General features: G+C 47.2%; 1 protein-coding gene across 2 annotated transcripts in view; it reads right to left on the bottom strand.

Annotated features, from left to right (window-relative positions):
* Positions 1–20,807, bottom strand: part of ECPAS (Ecm29 proteasome adaptor and scaffold) — a 780,178-nt gene that overhangs the window by 217,729 nt on the left and 541,642 nt on the right. For both annotated transcript variants that reach the window (XM_086962068.1, XM_086962067.1), the window contains exon 37: positions 19,490–19,579. In XM_086962068.1, the coding sequence (XP_086818194.1) occupies positions 19,490–19,579 (90 nt within the window). The remainder of the gene's footprint in view (positions 1–19,489; positions 19,580–20,807) is intronic.

Here is a 20,807-nt window from a genome sequence, read left to right as displayed (position 1 = left end):
CGCAAAAATCCTGCAGGGTATTATAAAGAATTGTCGCAGCTCGTAGATGCTACGATAATGAATCTTGCCGATATCGATATGTTGTTTGGTAATGTCGTACCGCAACCGGTATGGGCTAAGATTCGTCAGGAAAATCACGCAAACGAATTAGGTGGTGAGTGGGCGGCCATTATAGCAGCGGATGGGTTGCAAACTGGTGGTGCTAAACCCGAGCAGTTGATTGCTGCTCTCCCACAGAGAATAATTACGCTAATGAAAACACTTATGCCAGCTATGAGGGTGAACTGGGACAAATTGTCAGCTTGCAAACAGAAAAAGGACGAGAGTGTCTCTGATTTCTTTACGAGATTTGAGGAGGCATTCATCGACCATAGTGGTCAGGATATGGGCACTGAGGGTGGTCAACGGTTGTTTGTGGACAAATTTGTCTCTAACTTATTGCCTGATTTGAGCAATAAATTAAAAAACTCTGAGAGTGCGTGGGCCGTTTCTACCTCGGCTCAAATATTGGCTACGGCACAGTATTATGAGAACAGAGAAAAAGAGGAGAACGACCGCGCTGATAAAAAGACGAAAGAACTTAAAACTAAAGTGTTGTTACAGCAAGCGTATCCTCCGCGTTCGAATCAGAATGCTTCACAGCAAAATCGATCGCAGCCACAATCGAATAGATCGCAATCTCGAAATGACTCCTCCTCCCAAAGGTCTTCGTTAGGGTACAATCAGTGTGCCTATTGTAGACAGGAGGGTCATTTAAAATTCAATTGTCCTGTTCTAAACGACCGTAATAGTGGTAACTCATCTAGAGGAGGTCGTGGTGGTTCTCAGCAGACATCACGTGGTAGAGGTCGTGGTGCTCAAAATGACCTATCAGATAACTCATCAAATTCCAATAACTGTTTCGATCACCGTGGATCATCGCAAGGACGATCTGCGCAGTACAATGTAGACGATTATTACGTCAATCAGGGAACTGACGACAGTAATTACTAGGACAGCCATAGACAAGGAGAGGGAGTGGTATCAGTTCCGGTTGATCAGAGAGGGCCTTACGTCGCAGTTGCTACATCGGGCGTCGTTGAGCCTTTTCTGTTGGACACTGGTGCAGCGAAAAGTTCCATAATGCATTCGAAACTCCCTGGCGCACCTTTGTCTGGCTTAACAAATGTTTCCGTTGGATTCTCTGGCGCCCCCGTTAGCAATCCAGTTTCACGCCCTTTGCCCCTTACATTTGGGCCACGTGAGCTTGAAGCTCCGTTGATTTTGACTACTGGTTGTGGTGAAAATCTCTTGGGCCTGGATTTGCTAAAACGTTTGTATGCAACTCTGTATTGTTCTCCTGCGGGTGTAAAGCTTACGTTAGGAGAGAGGGTTGTCTCTCCTATGTACTGGTCTCTCGATAAGCTTCCACCGGAATTGAGTTCTCTTCCTGTATCTCTGTGGGCAACAGGTCCCAATGATGTGGGCCTGCTTGACATCTCCCCTTACGTTGTTCGGCTGAAATCTAATGTGCGATTGCCACGTATTCCCCAGTATCGTATCTCCCTTGATGGTGAACGAGCACTGTTGGCGATCATCTATGATTTGATCGAGAAAGACGTTATTGAAGAAACGCGGGGAAACGTGTGCAACAGCCCTGTACTGCCCATTCTAAAACGTACTGATCCTTCGAAACAACCTGTTTATCATTTTGTTATCGATTTACGGGAGGTAAATAAAATTGTGATTCCTCAGTTCCCCGTTGTGCCTGACATCACGGCGCTACTGACTCTGATTCCAGCTTCTGCATCTTGGTTTTCGGTGATCGATTTGAAGAATGCGTTCTTCAGCATTCCGATTGCGGAAGAGAGCAGAGACCTTTTCGGTTTCTCTCTTGGTGGACGCAGCTTCCGGTTTAAACGCGCTCCTCAGGGCTACTGTGAGAGTCCATCGATTTACAGTCAAGCCTTGAAGGGTCAACTGGATGCGTTTACGTTGCTGGCTGGTGCGGCTTTAATCCAATATGTCGATGACTTATTGGTAGCTGCAGATACTCGGGACATTTGCAAAATTGCTACGGAGTTGTTGCTACAACATCTCTGTGACTTACATCACAAGGTGTCACCTTCTAAACTCCAATATTGTTGTCAAGAAGTAACCTATCTAGGTCACTTATTGTCAAAGGAGGGAAGGCGGTCGACCCCAGAGAGAATTGCAGCAATTGCGCGAATGACTGTCCCAACAACCCAAAGAGATGTGCGTGCCTTTCTAGGTATCACGTCGTACTGCAGGCAATGGATTCCAAATTTTTCATTGCTAGCGAAACCATTGGTGGCTCTTACGTGCAAAGATGTTTCAACTCCTTTACCATGGACGGAAGAATGTCAGAAGAGTTTTTCTGAATTGCGTGACTCATTGTGTTCGGCTCCAGTGTTAGGTACTCCTGACTACAGTAAGCCGTTCACATTATATGTTCACGAAAGGGAAGGTTGTGCTTTGAGTGTCTTAACGCAACCTTTTGGTGGTAAGCAACGTCCATGTGCATATTTTTCCTCGACCTTGGACCCGGTAGCTAGAGCATTGCCGAGTTGTTTGAAAGCAACAGCGGCAGCTGCGGTGTCCATCCGACAATCAGCAGGATTGGTCATGGATAATATGCTTACGGTGATGGTTCCGCATGCAGTCGACACTCTTTTAAATCGTACGAAAACTCAGCACTTGACGAGTGCGAGGTTGTCTGGGTACGAGCTAATGCTGCTGGCAAGTCATATTCAGATAAAACGTTGCAATGTTCTGAACCCGGCAACCTTGTTACCAATTAGCACAGAGTCAGATGAAATAGCAGAGCATGACTGCTATTTGAGGACTGAAGAAGAAACGAAAGGTCGCGTGGACCTCAAAAACACTCCTTTGGAAGATCCAGATGGAACTTTGTATGTGGATGGTTCATGTTTTAAATTGCCGAATGGTGATGTGACTACTGCATATGCTGTTGTAACGTTGAATACTGTTGTTGAAGCTGCAAGATTGAATCAGAATTCTGCCCAGGCTGCAGAACTGATTGCTCTCACTAGAGCATGTGTGTTGGCGAAAGGGAAACGTGTGAATGTGTTTACCGACAGCCAATATGCATTTGGCGTCGCGCATAGTTTTGGACGGTTGTGGAGAGAGAGAGGTTTTATGACATCGCATGGTACGAAGATTCAGCATGGTCAGCTCGTGAATGATCTTTTGGATGCACTTACGTTGCCTAAGCAGGTAGCGATTGTTAAATGTAGTGCGCATCGTAAGGTGACGGATGATGTTGGTCGCGGTAATGCGTTTGCGGATGAGACTGCTAAGGAGACTGCCCGGAACCTTAGCACTCGAATGTATGTGACGAGTTCGGTTAGGTGGCCTACAGAGTCTAGTATGTGTGAGGACACTATCGAGAGTGTGAAAGCAATTCAGAATGAGGCCACCAAGACTGAAAAGACCAAGTGGAAAGAAAGCACGGGAAAGCTGGATGCGAATGGTTGTTGGGTTGATTTGTCGGAACATAAGAGATGGATGTTGCCAGATGCGTATGTGCTGGCTGTTGTGACAATGGCACATGGGTTAGCACATATTAGCGTGAAAGGTATTTGCAAGTTGTTGTTCCCTGTGTGGAAGAATGATGGTATCACGAAATGTGCTGAGCGTTTGGTTAAGAATTGTATGGTATGTATGTTGTACAATCCTGGTAAGGGAACCCCAACCCCTCCTGGTAGTTTTGCTCCCCCTTCATGTCCCTTTGAGGTGATTCAATTAGACTTCATCCATATGGAGCGATGCAATAACCTGAAATATGTTTTAGTTGTGGTTTGCGCGTTCTCCCGATGGATTGAAGCCTATCCTCTCAAAGACAACACTGCTTTGTCAACTGCAAAGATCCTACTGAAGGAATACTTTCCTCGGTACGGAATGCCTCGGGTTGTATGGTCTGATAACGGAAGTGAGTTTGTGGGGAGTGTGATGAAGAGTGTGTGTAAAGGCCTTGGAATTAATCAAAAATTCCACAGCGCCAATCATCCCCAGTCAGCTGGTTTGGTTGAAGGGTATAACGGCACCCTTAAACTAAAGCTAGCGAAGATTCAGGCTACGACTGGTCTTTCGTGGCGTGACGCTTTACCCTTAGCTTTATTGTCAACAAGGGCAACCGTACACTCCCGAGTAGGGCTCAGTCCCTATGAAATAGTGTTCGGTCGTCCTGCGAATGTTTGGGGGGTCCCTAGACCGGGTGTGTTCTGCGATCCTGAGTATCCAATGTTGATTGACTATCTTCATGATCTGACTGCTAAACTGAGGTTAATTCACCAACAGGTTTACGAAGCATTGCCGACGCAGACGGAGGGTCCAGGCCACCAGCTCCAGCCCGGAGACTGGGTGGTAACCAGAAATTTTGCCCGTAAGAAGAATTTGGAGCCCAGGTTCACTGGACCCTACCAGGTCCTCCTTGCCACGAGAACTGCCGTTCGTCTAGAGGGCCGGAAAAATTGGGTGCATGCCACCCATACGAAGAAAGTTCCTATACCGTTACCGGCAGACTCGTGGGTGAGGAGGGGCATTGCTTCAGCTGAATTCGAAGGATTGCCGGCGTTTGTACCTTTTAGTGACGCACAACCTGTCGGAGAATCTTCAGTGCAGCAGAAAGACACTGTTGAACATTTGTCACCAAAAGACTCAAGACCAGAACATTCAACTGATCAACGGAACTCTGTTCCTTTAACGGATCCTTTGTTTGACGAACAGACACGTCCTGGGAAAACTCGATACTTTTTGCGATCCAGCACTAAGGACAAATAAAAAGATTTAGTTCTGTCCCTTGACAATTGCATTATCCCGTTTTCCACGACCAGTCTGAACACCCGTATCATTGTAATTATTTCTGTATATATTGAGTTTCGTTCTACATGCATTTTTGCTTCCACAGCTGAGAGATATTTTTGCATATACATTGTAAATAGAGGCCGTAGGGCCGCGCGTGTACCTCCTTCTGGTTAGTAGGTCTTGACGCTAGGTTAAAGACCGTCGGTTCCTGGGAACTCCTAGGGATTGACTACTGCTACACAGAACGAAGTGCGTCAAGAAACGTTGCGGACGGTCGTAGGGGATGGCGTTTTCAAAGCTGATGGACTTGGAAGAAGCTCAGGCGCAAAGGTTCAAGCTACAACAACTTAGTCGTACCAAATGTTTTATGTTTCAAATATTCGTATTGCTTTTGATTGTTTCTGCACTATTGGCGGGTGGGGTGTATTACACGATGTCTTACTTCTTACCTTCTGCCATACCTACTCCTACTTCTGACCCTAAATTTACCTTCACTATATCTCCTCATTCTTTTCATATCTTACCCGAACACGAGCAGGCTAGACGTGCAGAATTCCGCAATAATTCCTTTATTCAGCTCCTTCACCAGCACCAGTTAGTGGTTAACACTACTAATTGTTGGGTGTGTGGGTTGATGCCACATACCACGGATAAGGGAATTCCATATCTGGTTTTACCGTATAGTTCCCAGGGTTCCGCTCGAGCATTTCAAACAATGTTTCGAAGCGCACTAGATTCTTACCCCAGTCGAGAGCCACGATCTCCCTACTTTGGCCCTGGCTCGTATCACAAGCCTTTGTCTATAGCGATAGAAGACTTAGATAGAGATATCTATGAGCCGTCGCTCATCCCGGAGGAAGAGGTACAAGCCTATAGGGTCCTGAGTAAGGTCGAGTATAGTGTGCTCACGAGTGATAAACAGCTTAAAAGCTCGCCTCCGATATGGGTCGTACCCCACATTGGTAATTTTTGTTTAATGGGTCGTGGTCGAAGATCGAAAGCCCGACTTGGAGAGAGTGCTTGCACCGAGAATTACATTCTGCCGATGGTCTCGTCCCCTGTGTTTCTGGCTGCCAAGGGTACATACTTTGTCTGCCATGATCGTGCGTATGCATGGTTGCCCTCCGACTTTGTGGGCTCATGTTTTATCGCAAACCTGTTGCCTCCGACGTTCACTGTAGACGCAGACTATCACAAGACTAGAGTTGTGAGAGGCGTAATTAGCGAAGAGGACACTGCCGGTCAAGAGGCAGGAGACTTTTTCAAGGGTTTCCTCCCGTTTTGGGGGCCTATGGCTAATAGTAGGAACCTGAGACAGTTGACTCGGGTGGTGGAATCGACAGCTAATATTACTGCCAGTGCCCTTGGTAATATCACCACAGAACTTCAGGCGGATAGACTTATGACGTTACAAAACCGTATGGTTTTAGACGTGATCTTAGCAGATCGAGGTGGGGTATGTAAGGTGATTCATTCGAGCTGCTGTATTTTCATTCCAGACAACGCTCCGACTGTCTATCAAGCCATCTCAAAGTTGCATAAGATCTCTGAGTCCATACACGTGGACGTAGGGGATTGGACGCTACTTGGGTGGTTATGGGGCCTGATGTCGACTTGGGGTTGGAAGATTCTGATGATTATCGGAGTTGTCGTGGCGTTCCTGTTCACGTGTTGCCTTTGTGTGCAGTGTGGTCCTGCCTTATGTGGCCTCTGTGCTACAACGTGTATAAGACAGCCGCCTGTTACCAAAGGAGCTCGATTGGACAGAGCTATGTTACAGCAACATCTAGATGGTCTGATGAATATCGAGTATGATTCCGACTAGTGCTTGCCTACATGAGGGCAAAAGGAGCGTCTGAGGTTCCGTGACAATTGTAAGTGATGTTTTCGACTCGCACGAATATGGTCGAGTCTGGTATCTACGAACCGCAAATGACGAGTTTAGTTGGTGTACGCAGTTTTGCTGTGTTAACCTAAACCGTTCGTCTGTTACGTGGGTTTTTCTTTCTGTACCCACGGGTTCCATTTTAGATACGGCATCCATTTTGTCTCTTGCCCTCAAGTAGCCAGCGAACGGACGTTGTCCGTTTCGCGACCCTGGTATTCCCAAGATATCTGCGGAAGACACATGTCCTTTGAAAGTGTCTTTATGACGAGGGGGATGATACTGTAAGGCAGATGGCCCCGCTCGAGGCTCATCTTGCCGGTTTATTGACTTAGCCGTGCATCTCATTAGGCACGACCCTTTGATGCCTATAGCTCGTGTTACCCGATACCTCCCCTTTTACACCCTTTCCGATTCCCCCACTGTCTCCATCTTCCTCTGCACCTGTCCTTGTTCCTTCTTCGATCTGTTTTACTGCTGATTGGAATATACTAATGGTGAGAAGATGGGTTTTTACAGTTGGGAACCGCCAAATGTTTCCGCACTTATGTCTCGGACTTTGAATGTATCAAAGTGACCAAAGCGACCCCTCTCGGGGATAATTATGGGAACCGAGTAGTAAACCTTTGTGCACCATGTAAACCTATGGAAGAAACATGTATAAAAGGAGCGACCCACTTGCAGCAATTTGAAGCAGTCTCCCCAAGTTGCACGTGTTGTACTTGCTGTGACTTCTGTGTTCCCTGCAGTAATAAAGCTCGAATCTTTGACGCCGAAGAAAGTGTCCCGTGTCTCTGTCATTCGTACGCCGGAGCAGGTTACCCACGAAGGTTTCAGGTGTTGTCCCCTGGCACCGCTGGGTCTTAAAGAACCCAGTCCTTCATGATGGATACATCATTTTCCCACACATTCCTCACCTAGTGATTATTTGCTCCAGTCTTCAGACTAGTCTAGTACATTTTTCGCCAGCTACAACTTTACCGCTGGAGGTGACGCCACCAGAGCAAATTAAGCCCGGATATCAGGTTGTGATTCTTTCTCCATGACCCATCGAGATATGCAGAGAGGAACTGAGCAATCCTGGTCAATCAACAGATACAGCACACAATGTCAATTTGTACCTTGGGATTTTATTAATCACAGCACTAACTCATTGTAGAGGACGAAAAGAGGTGAGGGATTTGCAAGCAGATTAAACATACACACCAGAAATACTGCTACGAAAGGTAACAATTTCTTCTAATGGAAACGATTTCTTGGAGATTCCTCACCTTATGGGTAAGTCTCAAAGTAGTACCTCCCTAAGAGGTGGGACTGAATAGTGCTGGCTAACAAAGAACAACATGCAAGATAGGCAAAGTACCCATCCCTGTGGGAGGAATTAGTGCTAAGCAAAAGTATACAAAGACGAACAAACAGCAGATCCTGATGCAGAGGATGAATCAATGTGAAATACTTTATTTGCTCACCGGTTTGACTATTCTAGTTAAATGTAAAAGGGTCCAACAAATTTCTTCTAACAATGCCCGTGTAGAGGCCTTGCCAGGCTACAGACAGGACAAATAGAAGTACATCAAAGAGTTTGGCCTTTGGTAAATCAACCCAATGGTCGTCGCACCAAGCCATAAACCTCGCCAATCATTCACAATTGATTTGACTTTGCGGACAGGCAGTGAGATGTCAAAGTCAGACCTATTACCTCCTTAGGCAGACAAAATCCTCTCAGCTGATTCCTCTCAATTTTAATGCACTGAGGTGCAGGTTATTGAGGTTAGGGTGTAGCACTCTGCCCTGCTGTTGTGACAGTAGTTCCTCCTGAAAAAGGAAGGCTGAGCAGGAGGCGGATGCTCAAACAACAGGTGTAGTATCATACCAGAATAAGATGAGCCTGGTACCTGTGACTTTCTTAAGAACCTGAGGAAGCAGTGGCAGAGGTGAGAATACACAGAGGATATCCAAGTCTCACTGAAAGTGAAGTCTGTCAACCAGAGAGCCTTGTTGTCTCTGTTTTATTCAGCAGATTTTCTTGATGATGGAACTCTCATTGGGAATGAAAACAACCAAGTGGTGGTGTTGGGGGCTGATCAACAAGTGTTCTCATCAATGGTCGTTTGTCACTAGAATAGCTTTCATTGGCACTGGATACATCAATGATAGAAAGTGACACATGGGCCATCAACAGTCAAGGCCTCATCAATAGAAGAGACACCTTGGAGCCGTCTGGCAAGAAGCAGTAGGTGGCAACAAGAGTCTTCTAAACATTTCCCTCACCAAAGGGAAGGTACTTAGGATGGATGGCCTGTTAAACATCAATGGGTCAGGCCTAGGGTGGGCCTAGGAAAATCCAAAGAAGTGTGAAGTTTCCTAAAGTGAGAGCGTGTGAGAGAGGGAAAGAAATAAATAGAGCGTGAAAGCTAAAACACCATAGAGTAAAACTCCATGACTATCTACTTTTAAGTCGATCCTCTTTGGCCCAATTGATAGGGTTCATAAAGGCAGATGCACTCTGCTTCAACACACCTATGGCATGCAAACCATAAGAAAATCCATTAGATCTCAACTACTGTCTAATTGATCAATGTCTTCAAACAGTTGCCCACTAAATCCTTCCGAAAAACATTAAATACAGATTCCCACTTGTGGCAACTGGACAAACTATCACCTGGCAAACATCTGGCTACAACACCCCCGCTACAAGACTAGAATGGTTGGGACTGGAAGAGCACACACATATACATTATGTATATAGCCAAAGGAGTACACTGCAATTATTGTGCACCACTCGGGCATCATTGGACGTATTGGACAAGGCCAACAAGCACTTGGGTTTGAGGGGAAAGGTGACCAAGCAAATACTGCTGTGGAAAGGCCACTTGCAGAAGGAGATCAGAAAGCTGACTGGATTTCGGGATGCCATAGGCATCTCCACAATAGAAAACATAATGTCTGTAAATGGGGTGAAATTGTATTACAGCAAGAATAGAATTTGAATGCCACACAGAAATATAGGTTCCTGCAGCTGCATCATGCTCTGCAAGCAGAGAAAATATACTGGAACACAGTGGCCAATTGCAGCCTCTGGAAAATAGGATACTCCTAGAAAATGTGGATTAGTAACATAGTCTCCCAAGCATACTCCACCATCAAAAATGATAAACCGGACACGCTTCTAAAACTCAGGTTGACCTGGTAATGCAGACTGAATGCATCCTAGAGAGGTGACTAATAAACCCAAATTGAGATTAAGGCTAAAAGTCCTACAAAGGGTCTATTATAATCAAAGCCAATTGGGTCAAACCCCAACTGGCTACAATGCAGGGTCGGCGAGGGTACATTTCACACTATTTGATCCTACTCCCTTATTGACAGGTACTGGGCCACCATCATTGAAGAAACAGAGGCAATCCTTGAGGGAACAATTCCTACGGCACAGCAGTTCATTCGACTGGGAGCCCCATGTAGCATAAACCTTACGCAAGCCCTCCTCTTGTTTAGCAATTTGGGATTCATGTTAGCAAACAGGGACAATGCTAAGTTGTGAGGTGGGTCGCAATGGCCAACTAAAAGTCAATGGATCTTGGGCATGGATTGTGCATTGAGGCATAAAGAGTGGTCTATATCAACAGAGGATGCCCCAAAAAATTTGACAGAGCATGGGGCAGATGTAGAGAGAATTACAGCTTAGGGTGGGAGGGGTGAGATGCACTAGTTTAAACATTCATTTTGGTCATCTTATAGTTCACTATACCCAGGCCGGACTCAATTGGGGGTGTGGGGGTTGGGGGGGGGGGTTGGGTGGGGTGCGCTTGAACAGAAGGGTCAGTCAAAATGTACACTAAACATCAGACAACTGTACCGAGTTGCGGAGGCCACAGAAAAACAATGGCCCGAGCCGCTGCCCTAGTATTAGATCTTAAAAAAGCATTTGATTCCCTAGCATGGGTCTATCTATTTTCTGTATGGGCCTCGTTCCGGGGACCACACAATTATGATGAGCCATTCACTGTAAACGGACTCAACAGTGCAGGTTTACACAGGAACGAATATGCTACTTACCAGTATGCATCTGTTCTTGGCATGTAGGGCTGTTGACATACATATCTGTGCACAGATCGCCGCCTAGTGTTGGGCCCGGATGATCGCACATTGTTGTCCTGGAAGAGTCTTCGAAGTATCACGAGATAGGTGGCTCCTCCCCTGGACTACAGTGCGCATGGGCATCGACTCAATCCTCAGATTGTTTTTAGCCGTTGTGGCCAAGATGGAGTGAAACTAAGTGAATGATGACCATGCCAGAAGTATGTGTGAATGCTGCAGCCGCTACAGGCGCCGGGGAGGAGGGCGGGCAATATAAATGTCAGCAGCCCTACATGCCAAGAACAGATGCATACTGGTAAGTAGCATATTTGGTTCGAGGCATGTGGGCTGCTGAATTCATATCTGTGCATAGAATACATAGCAGTCCCTCCATTAACGGCGGCCGCCCGTGCCAGCTGCAGCAGTTTGGAAAAGTGTTTTTAGAACAGCCTGCCCTACAGCTGCCTGTTGTTTGGAGTGCACATCAACACAGTAATGTTTTGTAAATGTGTGTGTGGTAGACCATGTGGCTGCTACGTATGTCTTCCAAAGGAATATTTCCAAGGAAAGCCATGGAGGCCCCCAACTTTCGGGTGGAGTGGGCCCGTGGTGGAATGGTGAGAGTGCGCTTGGCTTTCTGATAGCAGATCTGAATACATTTAACGATCCACCTGGCTATACCAGCCTTGGAAATGGGGTTACCTTTGTGTTGTGGTGCAAAGGCAACAAATAGTTGTTTAGTCTTCCTAAAATCTTTGGTCCTATCGATGTAATACATCAGGGCCCTCTTGACGTCAAGGGTGTGGAGCATTCTCTCCGCAAGTGACTCTGGATTTTGGAAGAACACAGGTAGTTCTATAGTCTGGTTGATATGGAACTGAGACACTACCTTAGGAAGGAATTTAGGGTTAGTGCGAAGCACCACCCTGTTAGAATGAATTTGAATAAATGGCTCTTGGATAGTTAGTGCCTGGAGTTCACTAACTCGTTGTAGTGACGTAATCGCTATAAGGAAAGCCACTTTCCATGTCAAGAATTGAATCTCGCAGGAATGCAGTGGTTCAAAAGGGGGACCCATCAGCCTGGTGAGGACCACATTGAGGTTCCACTCTGGAGCTGGTGGCGTCCGCGGAGGAATGACTCGTTTGAGTTCTTCCAGGAAGGCTTTAATGGCAGGCACCCTGAAAAGTGAGAGGTGCTGTCCGTTTTGGAGATAAGCAGCCATTGCGGATAAATGTATACGAATGGAAGCATAGGCCAGATTACATTTGTACAGATGTAAGAGATAACAAATGATGTTTTGAATAGATGCATTCAGCGGGTTAATGTTGTGGTCTGCACAATAAATGACAAACCGCTTCCACTTCGCCGCATAGCATGCTCTGGTGGTGGGCTTCCTTGCCTCCCGGATGATGTCCATACAGTCAGGAGGTAAGTTGAGGTAGCCAAACTCTAAGACTTCAGGAGCCAGATCGCCAGGTTGAGCTGTTGCGGATCTGGATGCTGAATGTCGCCATGGTTCTGCGTCAAAAGCCTGGGTGTGAGGCGCAGCCTTTGATGCGGTACCACGGACAGTTCCAGAAACGTGGTGTACCATGGTTGGCGAGCCCACGTTGGAGCAACCAGGATGAGAGTCATCGAGTGCTGCTTCAGCTTGCGTGCCACCAGCGGTATTAGAGGTGCTGGGGGAAAAGCGTACGCAAATTTGCCTGACCAGTTCATCCATATCGCATTGCCTTGCGACTGTGGGTGTGGAAACCTGGCGGCAAAGCTTCGGCATTTTGCGTTCTCCTTTGTGGCGAGCAGGTCTATCTCTGGATGACCCCACCTTTGGAAGCACGGGTGGAGTACTGATGGATGTATCTCCCACTCGTGCATTTGGTGGCTGTACCTGCTGAGCACGTCCACCATCTGATTGTCCTTGCCTGGGAGATGTTCTGCCATGAGGAAGATGTTTCTCTGAATGGCCCACTTCCACATGCTCTGAGCCAGATGAGACAACTGTGGAGAGTGTGTTCCTCCCTGCTTCTGAATGTAGTACATGGCCGTCATGTTGTTCGTCCGGATCAACACGACCTTGTTGCACAGATGTACTTTGAAGGCTTTCAGTGCCAGGAAGATCGCCATCAGTTCTAGAACATTGATGTGCATCTTCCTTTGCTGTGGTGTCCATAGTCCCTGCACAGTGTAGTAGAGTACATGAGCTCCCCATCCCTGGAGAGAAGCGTCCGATGTCAGGATGATCTGTGGCACAGGCTCTTGGAACGGTCGTCCCTTGCAAAGGTTTTGTGGATTCCACCAATGCAGAGAGTTGTATGCCCGACCGCTCACCAACACTAGGTCCTTCAACTGCCCGTGAGCCTGAGTCCACTGACGTGCTAAGCACTCCTGAAGCGGACGCATATGTAGTCTCGCGTGCGGGACTATGGAGATGCAGGAGGCCATCATGCCTATCAACTGCATGAACACTCGTGCTGGAAGCGAGTGCTGAGGTCTGAATTTTTGTATCAGCGATTGAATGCTGCTGACCCTCACTGAATTCGGCTGTGCTGTGGCTGCCAGAGTGTTTATAGTCGCACCCAGATACTGCCGTATGTACCGGGTTGCAGGTGGGACTTTGGGTAATTCAGTGAGAATCCCAGATCGTGAAGAAGGTGAATGGTGTGGGACATGTTGGCGGCACACTGCTGGGCCGACTTTGCCTGGATGAGCCAGTCATCCAGATAAGGGTAGACATGAATGTTTTGTCTCCTTAGGTGTGCTGCCACCGTCGCCAGGCACTTCGTAAACACCCTGGGTGCCGTGGTGACCCCAAAAGGCAGAACCGTGAACTGGTAATGTTGGTTGTGGATGGTGAACCGGAGGTATTTTTTGTGTGACGGGTGTAGCGGAATATGAAAATACGCATCCTTCAGATCTAAAGTTGCGAGAAAATCCCCCTGATTGAGTAACGGTAGGACTTGCTGCAGGGTCAGCATGTTAAAGTGCTCCGATAGGATGTACTCATTGAGGGGTCTGAGGTCCAGTATGGGTCTGAGGGACCCGCCCTTTTTTGGTATTAAGAAGTACAGTGAGCAAACTCCTGTGCCTCTTTCTTTCACAGGCACGAGCTCGACTGCCCCTTTTTGCAGCATGGCGAGGACCTCCTGCTGCAATAAGTGCAAATGCTTGGCGGACATAGGACGGTGTCTTAGGGGTATGTTGGGTGGAGTGGATGTTAACTCCAGATAATAACCGTACTGTATAAGCTGTGTGACCCACCTGTCTGTGGTGATGGACTTCCAGACTGGCAGGAACTGTTGAAGTCTCCCCCCGACAGGTGTTGCGTGGTCGGGGGGCAGTGACAAGGCGTCACTGTTTGTTAGTGGCGGAGGATCTGGAGTTGTTGTTTCCATGACCTCTGCCTTTGGTGCTGTTTCCACGATATCCACCTCGACTTTGTTTGGTTTATGTGGTCTGCGTGTTGCCTTTATAGTACTGTGTGGTTTGGGAGAGCTGGCCTCTGGAAACACCTCTAGTGCTTGAGCGACGAAAAGAACCACCCCTGAACTGCTGGGACTGCAGAGCCCCCATGGACCTAGCAGTTTCAGTGTCCTTTTTGATTTTCTCCAAGGTGGTGTCCACCTCTGGGCCAAATAGATGATCAGGGTTTACTGTCTGATTGAGAATGGTGGTCTGTATCTCCGTTTTGAATCCTGAGATTCTGAGCCAGGCATGTCGTCTCAGCATGACACTAGTGTTGATAGCTCTGGCCGCGGTGTCAGCCGCGTCCAGTGCACATTTAATAGAAGCATTTGATATCAGCTTCCCCTCTTGGATGAGCATCTCAGCTGCCTCTTTGTATTCATCTGGCAGGTGCTGTAACAGGGTCTCCAGTGTGTTGTAATGTGCCCTGTCATACCTTGCTAGAAGTGCATGTGTGCTTGAGCTGCCACCCTTTTCCCTGATGGCTCAAACACCTTAGATTCCTTATCTGGGGAGGAGCATCAACCGATGTTTGTGTATTAGCCCTCTTCCGGGCATTAGAAACAACAAGAGAGTCCAAAGGCAACTGACCCTTGATGTAAGTAGGGTCACCAGGTGCCGGTTTATACTTCTTCTCAATTCTAGGGTTTATTACCTTGGCTCTCGTAGGCTCTTTAAAGATCTCCCCAGCATTTTTCAAGACACCCTTCAACATAGGCAGAGTCTTGACAGTCCTCTCTGAGACGGAAAAGGTGTCAAAAAGAAACTCTACTTCAATGGGGTCAGCATGGAGCTGGACATCATGATTTTTAGCTGCCCTTTCAATGAGGGCATTAAACGCAGCTGAATCCTCTGTAGGCAACGTTTTTACAGCATACATCTGAGTGTCTGGGGTAGGATCACCTGGGTCAGCAGCAGCTGCCCAGGGTTCATTGGTATCATCTGGCTCAGTGTAGACAGAATAGCTGTACTCCTCATCATCACCTTCCCCAGTGTCCACATCTGAATAAGTGGGTGAGACATCATGGCCATGTGGAGAAATTGGTTCCACAAGAACAGGGGTCGAAGTGGAATCCTTCTTCATCTTCAGTGGAATTTTATAGGACTCCATTGGCTGTTCCGGGGCAATTTTCCGCTTATGAAGGGAAAGCCTGCCTGTTTCGGCATCGATAAAATATTCTTGTTGTTCTTCCAGCGAAGATTGTCGATGCTTTAAGGCCGGGACCACCGTTGTCGACTTCGGCACCGAGGGCACCTTCTCGGGCACGTTGGTGACCATCCTAGGGGTGAAAGCCTTTGGCGCCACTTTCGGCGGCAACGTGAAGTGAATTGGCGTCGACGCTTTCTGAGGTTTATCGACAGGCTTCGAAGGTGGAGGATCTTTTGGCCTGACACTTGAGGCCTTGTCCTTGATGCGCTTCAGTGAGTCTGCCACTTGCTTGGAGAAAGCGGCGGACGGCTGCGTCGAGTCGACGGAATCCTTCGAGGCACCGCTAGACGTGGACTCGTGGGTTGGGCCGCTCCTGGCCTTGTCTTGTCGACGCGGAGTCTCGAGAACCTTCGGATCACCGAGCCCTTTGTCAGGGTCGACCGTCTTCGGCGCCGATTTGCTCGGCTCGACTGCCTTGACCTTGGTCTTCGGCGTGCCAGACTTCGTCTCGACGCCCTTGAGCTGTTTCTTCGGGTCGATAATGCCCTTTTTCTTCGTCGGTGCGGACAGGTCCGAGGGCTTTGAGCCGACCAAAGTAATACGCACTTTTGGTTTCGAGGGGGGCACAGGTGCTTTCACTTGCGCCGAGACCGGTGTCTTCACTTTCGGTTTCGATTTTGCAGGGTGCGGCTCAATAGCAATGTCCGTAGCTGAGCCCGAAGGCGGGGCCGTAGAACCCACTGGAAGACCTTGGGTAAGGCCTAGTGGCGATCCTTTTGAAGCGTTTCGGCCCCAATGTCAGTTTGAGTTAGCTCTTCGCTCGAGCTATCCTCCATGGCCCCAAAGGCCCCATCGTCGTCTCCTACCTCGTCGACGACTTCTTCCGCTTCGGGCATTTCAACGTCCTCGTCGTAGTTGTAGTCGACCTCCGACGCGAGATTCGACAGGTTCTCACTAACTTCCCGGTCAGCTCCCTCATCATCCCCGGAATCGAATATGTTCACAGGCGCCGGTGCAGTCTGCTGGGCCTCCTGGTGCGCAGCGCGATGATGCATAAGAGTCTTCTTGGATCGAAATCAGGAACAAGCCATGCAGCTTGCTTCATCATGATCCGGCGACAGACACTTTTGCACACCGGGTGGACGTCGATGTGGGGATAATTGGAGTTGCACACGGGACATCTCTTGAACGGACTCCGTTCCATGATGGTCCGTCGATAAGGTCTTTGGCGTCGACTGGGCCTTCAGCGTCGAAAGCAAGCGGCTCTCTGGAATCCGGCTCGAAACTGAGCTGGAAGAATCGGGCACCGAACGCAAGACTATACCGACGAAAAGCTAAAGGCCTTTTGGCCTTAAGAAAGTTTTATATCGATTCCGACTAGAGTGAACCAATATACATCCGAACCCTATGGCGGAAAAAAACAATCTGAGGATGGAGTCGATGCCCATGCGTAGTCCAGGGGAGGAGCCACCTATCTTGTGATACTTCGAAGACTCTTCCAGGACAACAATGTACGATCATCCGGGCCCAACACTAGGCGGCGATCTATGCACAGATATGAATTCAGCAGCCCACATGCCTCGAACACTTAATCTCAAGCCAAATATGAGTAGGTAGAGGTACCAGACAGGAATTTAAATCTAAATGAATGACCTCCCAGTAGACCTTTCAAGCATTGTCCACATCCGAACACACTTCGCGATTCTTTCTAGGCTGAAAGTCAGTTGGAAAAAATACTACACATTTCCGCTCCTCCCTCCCACACCACCAACTCGACTGGATATGTCAGAGGGCCCACTGTGATGGGAGGACATGTCTTTTAAATATCTCAGTATTGAAATATTCCACACAAAACCAGATCTGTTGGAGTGGGAACCTTACAGCAGCAGTATCTTCCCTAAGAGTCCAAGTCTCCTTCTGGAAGACCCTGCCATTACATGTTAAGACCAGCATCGCTGTGGCTTAAATGGTGATGCTTCCCCGCCTCCTATAACATTTTGCTAATATTCTGGTAATCCCCCATCGATGGACGCTCCGAGCACTGGATAAATTGCTAGGAGATCTAATATGGCATAACCACCTGTGCAAGGTAGCCCTAAAGAAATTACACCTCCCTTCAGATGCAGGTGGGTTAGGTGCCCAGACCGTGAACTATTTTCCTAGCAGCTAGCTGCATAGATTCACCCGATTGTTAACAAGGCGTGGACTAGAGGAAACCGAGTAGTCTACACCCTGTTCAGCCAGACAAAATACTTTTGTTAATTGCACCAGGGGTGCGCCTACCATGAGGGCGCACCTGCTTGACATGTGTAGCCTTGCAGTGCCTAATTTGGGGACGCGGTCTGCCTACACGCCTTCTGTCCCCTTGTTGGCCCTTCCCAAGCGCGCAGGCTTCCTTACTAGACGAGACCTGTAATTATGGGATGAAGTGGGCCTCAGTACTCTTGGTCTCCTGTTCCAGAACGACAACAGGAAGCGTTTGAAGACTTGCAAACCCGGCATGACCTACTCAGAGGACAGTTCCTTATCTATATGTCCATTAGCAGATGCTTGCGACTCAACACCAATGGCAGGTAGAGGCTCCCGAACTGACCACATATACCCTGACTGATTGCCTATACACACTGGGTAACGGACGAAGAATAATAACAAGGGCATTAGTGACCCATAGCAAGGTCTTCCTGCAGTCTCTACAAGATACCTGGGAAGCTGAGTTTGGAAAGGCGCTGTATGACACGGGTTCTCGAATACAGACGTAAAGTCTCTCGGAACAACTGCCTTTAACTGTTACAGTTTAACATATATCATAAAGCTTACCAGTCACCGCCACGCTTACACCCCGTATTTCCTGCTGTCCCAAGACACCTGTGGTCACTGTAGCTCCTCTGTAGCCAACCTTAAACACTTCAAGGGACTGTCCGGTCCTTTTTTACATTTTTGGCAGGAGGTCTTCCAAACACTTTCAGAGATTACGGGCCAGCCCTCATTGGACAGTTGAAAGCTTGGACCCGTGTGGATTTACAAAAGGACAAAGAAATACAAAACCGCCTCCCATTTTATTGATCTGGTCCTTATATTAGCAAAAAGGGTGATGCTGTTGACGTGCAAGAACACCACCCCCTCCTTGTGGTGTAGAATGGGAAGCAAAGGTGAAACGATGGGCAGAGGCAACACCTCTGCACAGAGAGGGGGTTTGGGAGGCCTCTGCAGACAGCCCATAGCCCCTATGTTGGATGTGATGTGAGTCCACTTTAAAGAGTTTGAACCAGACAATCCTCCCTCCCCACTACACGGAATTGGCGAACCACCTTGTCAGACCCCCGTGGGTAGTGCCAGTTAGATTCACCCTTCACACTACGAGAGGAGGATGGAACAGGACCTCCCCCACCCCTCCTTCTCTACACAGACCCAAATAGCCCTCGCAGGATCAGCAGATAGAAGAGAGAGTGCATTATAACTGCGGTCATCTACACAACGTATACACTCGAGCACCCGATCGGTAGGCCCCACTACACCCCTTCCTCTCCTCCTTAGATTCCCACCACCCAACTAAGTTTGCAGCAGTTATATTCTTTACCCTCCTTCGAGGAGGAAACTCTTGCACAAATTATAGACAAGCTTACCTAATAATGGGAACCATCTCTCCTTACTCCCACAAGGTGTACCTACCACATAGTGTAATCGTGTAGGAGATACCCAAAGCCCGCCCACATCTTGAAATCCAGTAATGTCAATTTCGCTCAATGTGCGGCAAGATGCATCTTTGCATGTAGAAAATTAAAAAACGTTCTCACCCAAAAATATGATAATAGGACCACTCAGGAGTCTTTTGGCTCAACATTTTTATAATAAAATGTATGGCAAATTATTATATATGGCTACCTCATGACAGATGAAAACAGCTTAAACTTGCAAACTGCAAGGACACAATGTACTTGAAAGGACAACAGAAGTAGTTTAAAAAATATTCACAAACATAAAAGCATTCAGCCATTAATGTATTTGGCAAAAAATAAATTAAACCGCATCTACATTTTCTATGAATTAGAAATGGTAGAAGTTCAAATAATGTAATCAGGTCCTACCTTTGTTCCAATACCCAGTCCACTTTTGACAAGTTCACACAATCTCGGAACCAACTCCCCTAAGACAGACACATCAAGATGTTGCAAGCACTGTATATGAGGAAACATGTCAAATTAAAATATTAATGAAATGTTACACTTAGTGAATAGATAACTTTATATAAAACCCCAATCATTACAATGTATCCTGCAGCCCTCGCATATGGCTTTGCAGCAAGCTGTAATTGGATAAATGAGTTAAATTTATGGAGTAAATAAAATGTTTCTCTGTTTCAGCACCCTCATATGCATCAACAAGAATGTTACAGAACAGATGGTCAATTCTATTCCACCCATTAACGTAATCAGATATATCCATTGTTGTTCTCACGTATAGGAAAACTAACACAGTTACATTGCAGATATTTACTGTATTGTACCAGAGCAAAGAGCACAGCTGCTGGGAGCCATGGTAAGATTACAGCTGATTTAATGATTTCAGTAGACAAGCATTCACATTCCTCAATGGTAATCCTCTAGATTACAAAAGATCCCACTTGGATCATGGCCATGTTTAACTATGATTTTCCATGCAAACATTGGTGATTTGAAAATAAGCAAAATACATATGAATTATGTCAAATTATTTTTTGTTTTGACACTGAAGAAATTAAAAATGCATAAACCAGTAAATAACAATCACCAAACTAAAGCGGTATGGCACCTTCTCTGCTTAGTCATTTCAGACAGTCTCTTTGTCAGTGGCCTCATTCGGACTATTTATTCAGTTCTTTAAGCATGAAACTCAATCTGGCATAAGGGCTGTTCCTGCTATCTTAATGTTTCATGTCAAGTGTCTATGAAGCCGGGCTCAAGCCGACTGACTCTTTGTTCTCCATGCCATGTTGCAGGTCAGAGGACTCTACTGTGGTCTACCTATGCAACATCTCTTATTTAGATGGAGGAGTGAGGCGGATGGCAACAAGATTACCTAAGCAATATGTAACTTCTGTCACAGTCAGAGGAAAGGAAGGTTTCACACACATGACAACCTTGCCCTTGAAAGATGTAGTGAGTGGGATGGAAGCCACAAGGGGTGAGGCCACTCAGGGGGAGGAGAATGCTCTGGCAGTGATCACAAAGGGAGGTACATGTACCACCTAATTTAGAGACTAAGAAATCCTTCCAGGAAGATCATACAAAAAGGGGCATTTGGGAGGCTGGTGATCTTTATAATTTTTGGGGACTCCCCTTTAACTTTTTATAATAAAGCATTGAGCTGTTCCTGGAAGGATGGATAAGATTACAGATCCCAAACGCTGGCCTGTCAGCTCTTTGT

Source organism: Lissotriton vulgaris, chromosome 3_1 (genome assembly GCF_964263255.1).
Source record: "Lissotriton vulgaris chromosome 3_1, aLisVul1.2, whole genome shotgun sequence".
Lineage (NCBI taxonomy): Eukaryota > Metazoa > Chordata > Amphibia > Caudata > Salamandridae > Lissotriton > Lissotriton vulgaris.
This window is presented reverse-complemented; position numbering and strand designations above follow the sequence as displayed.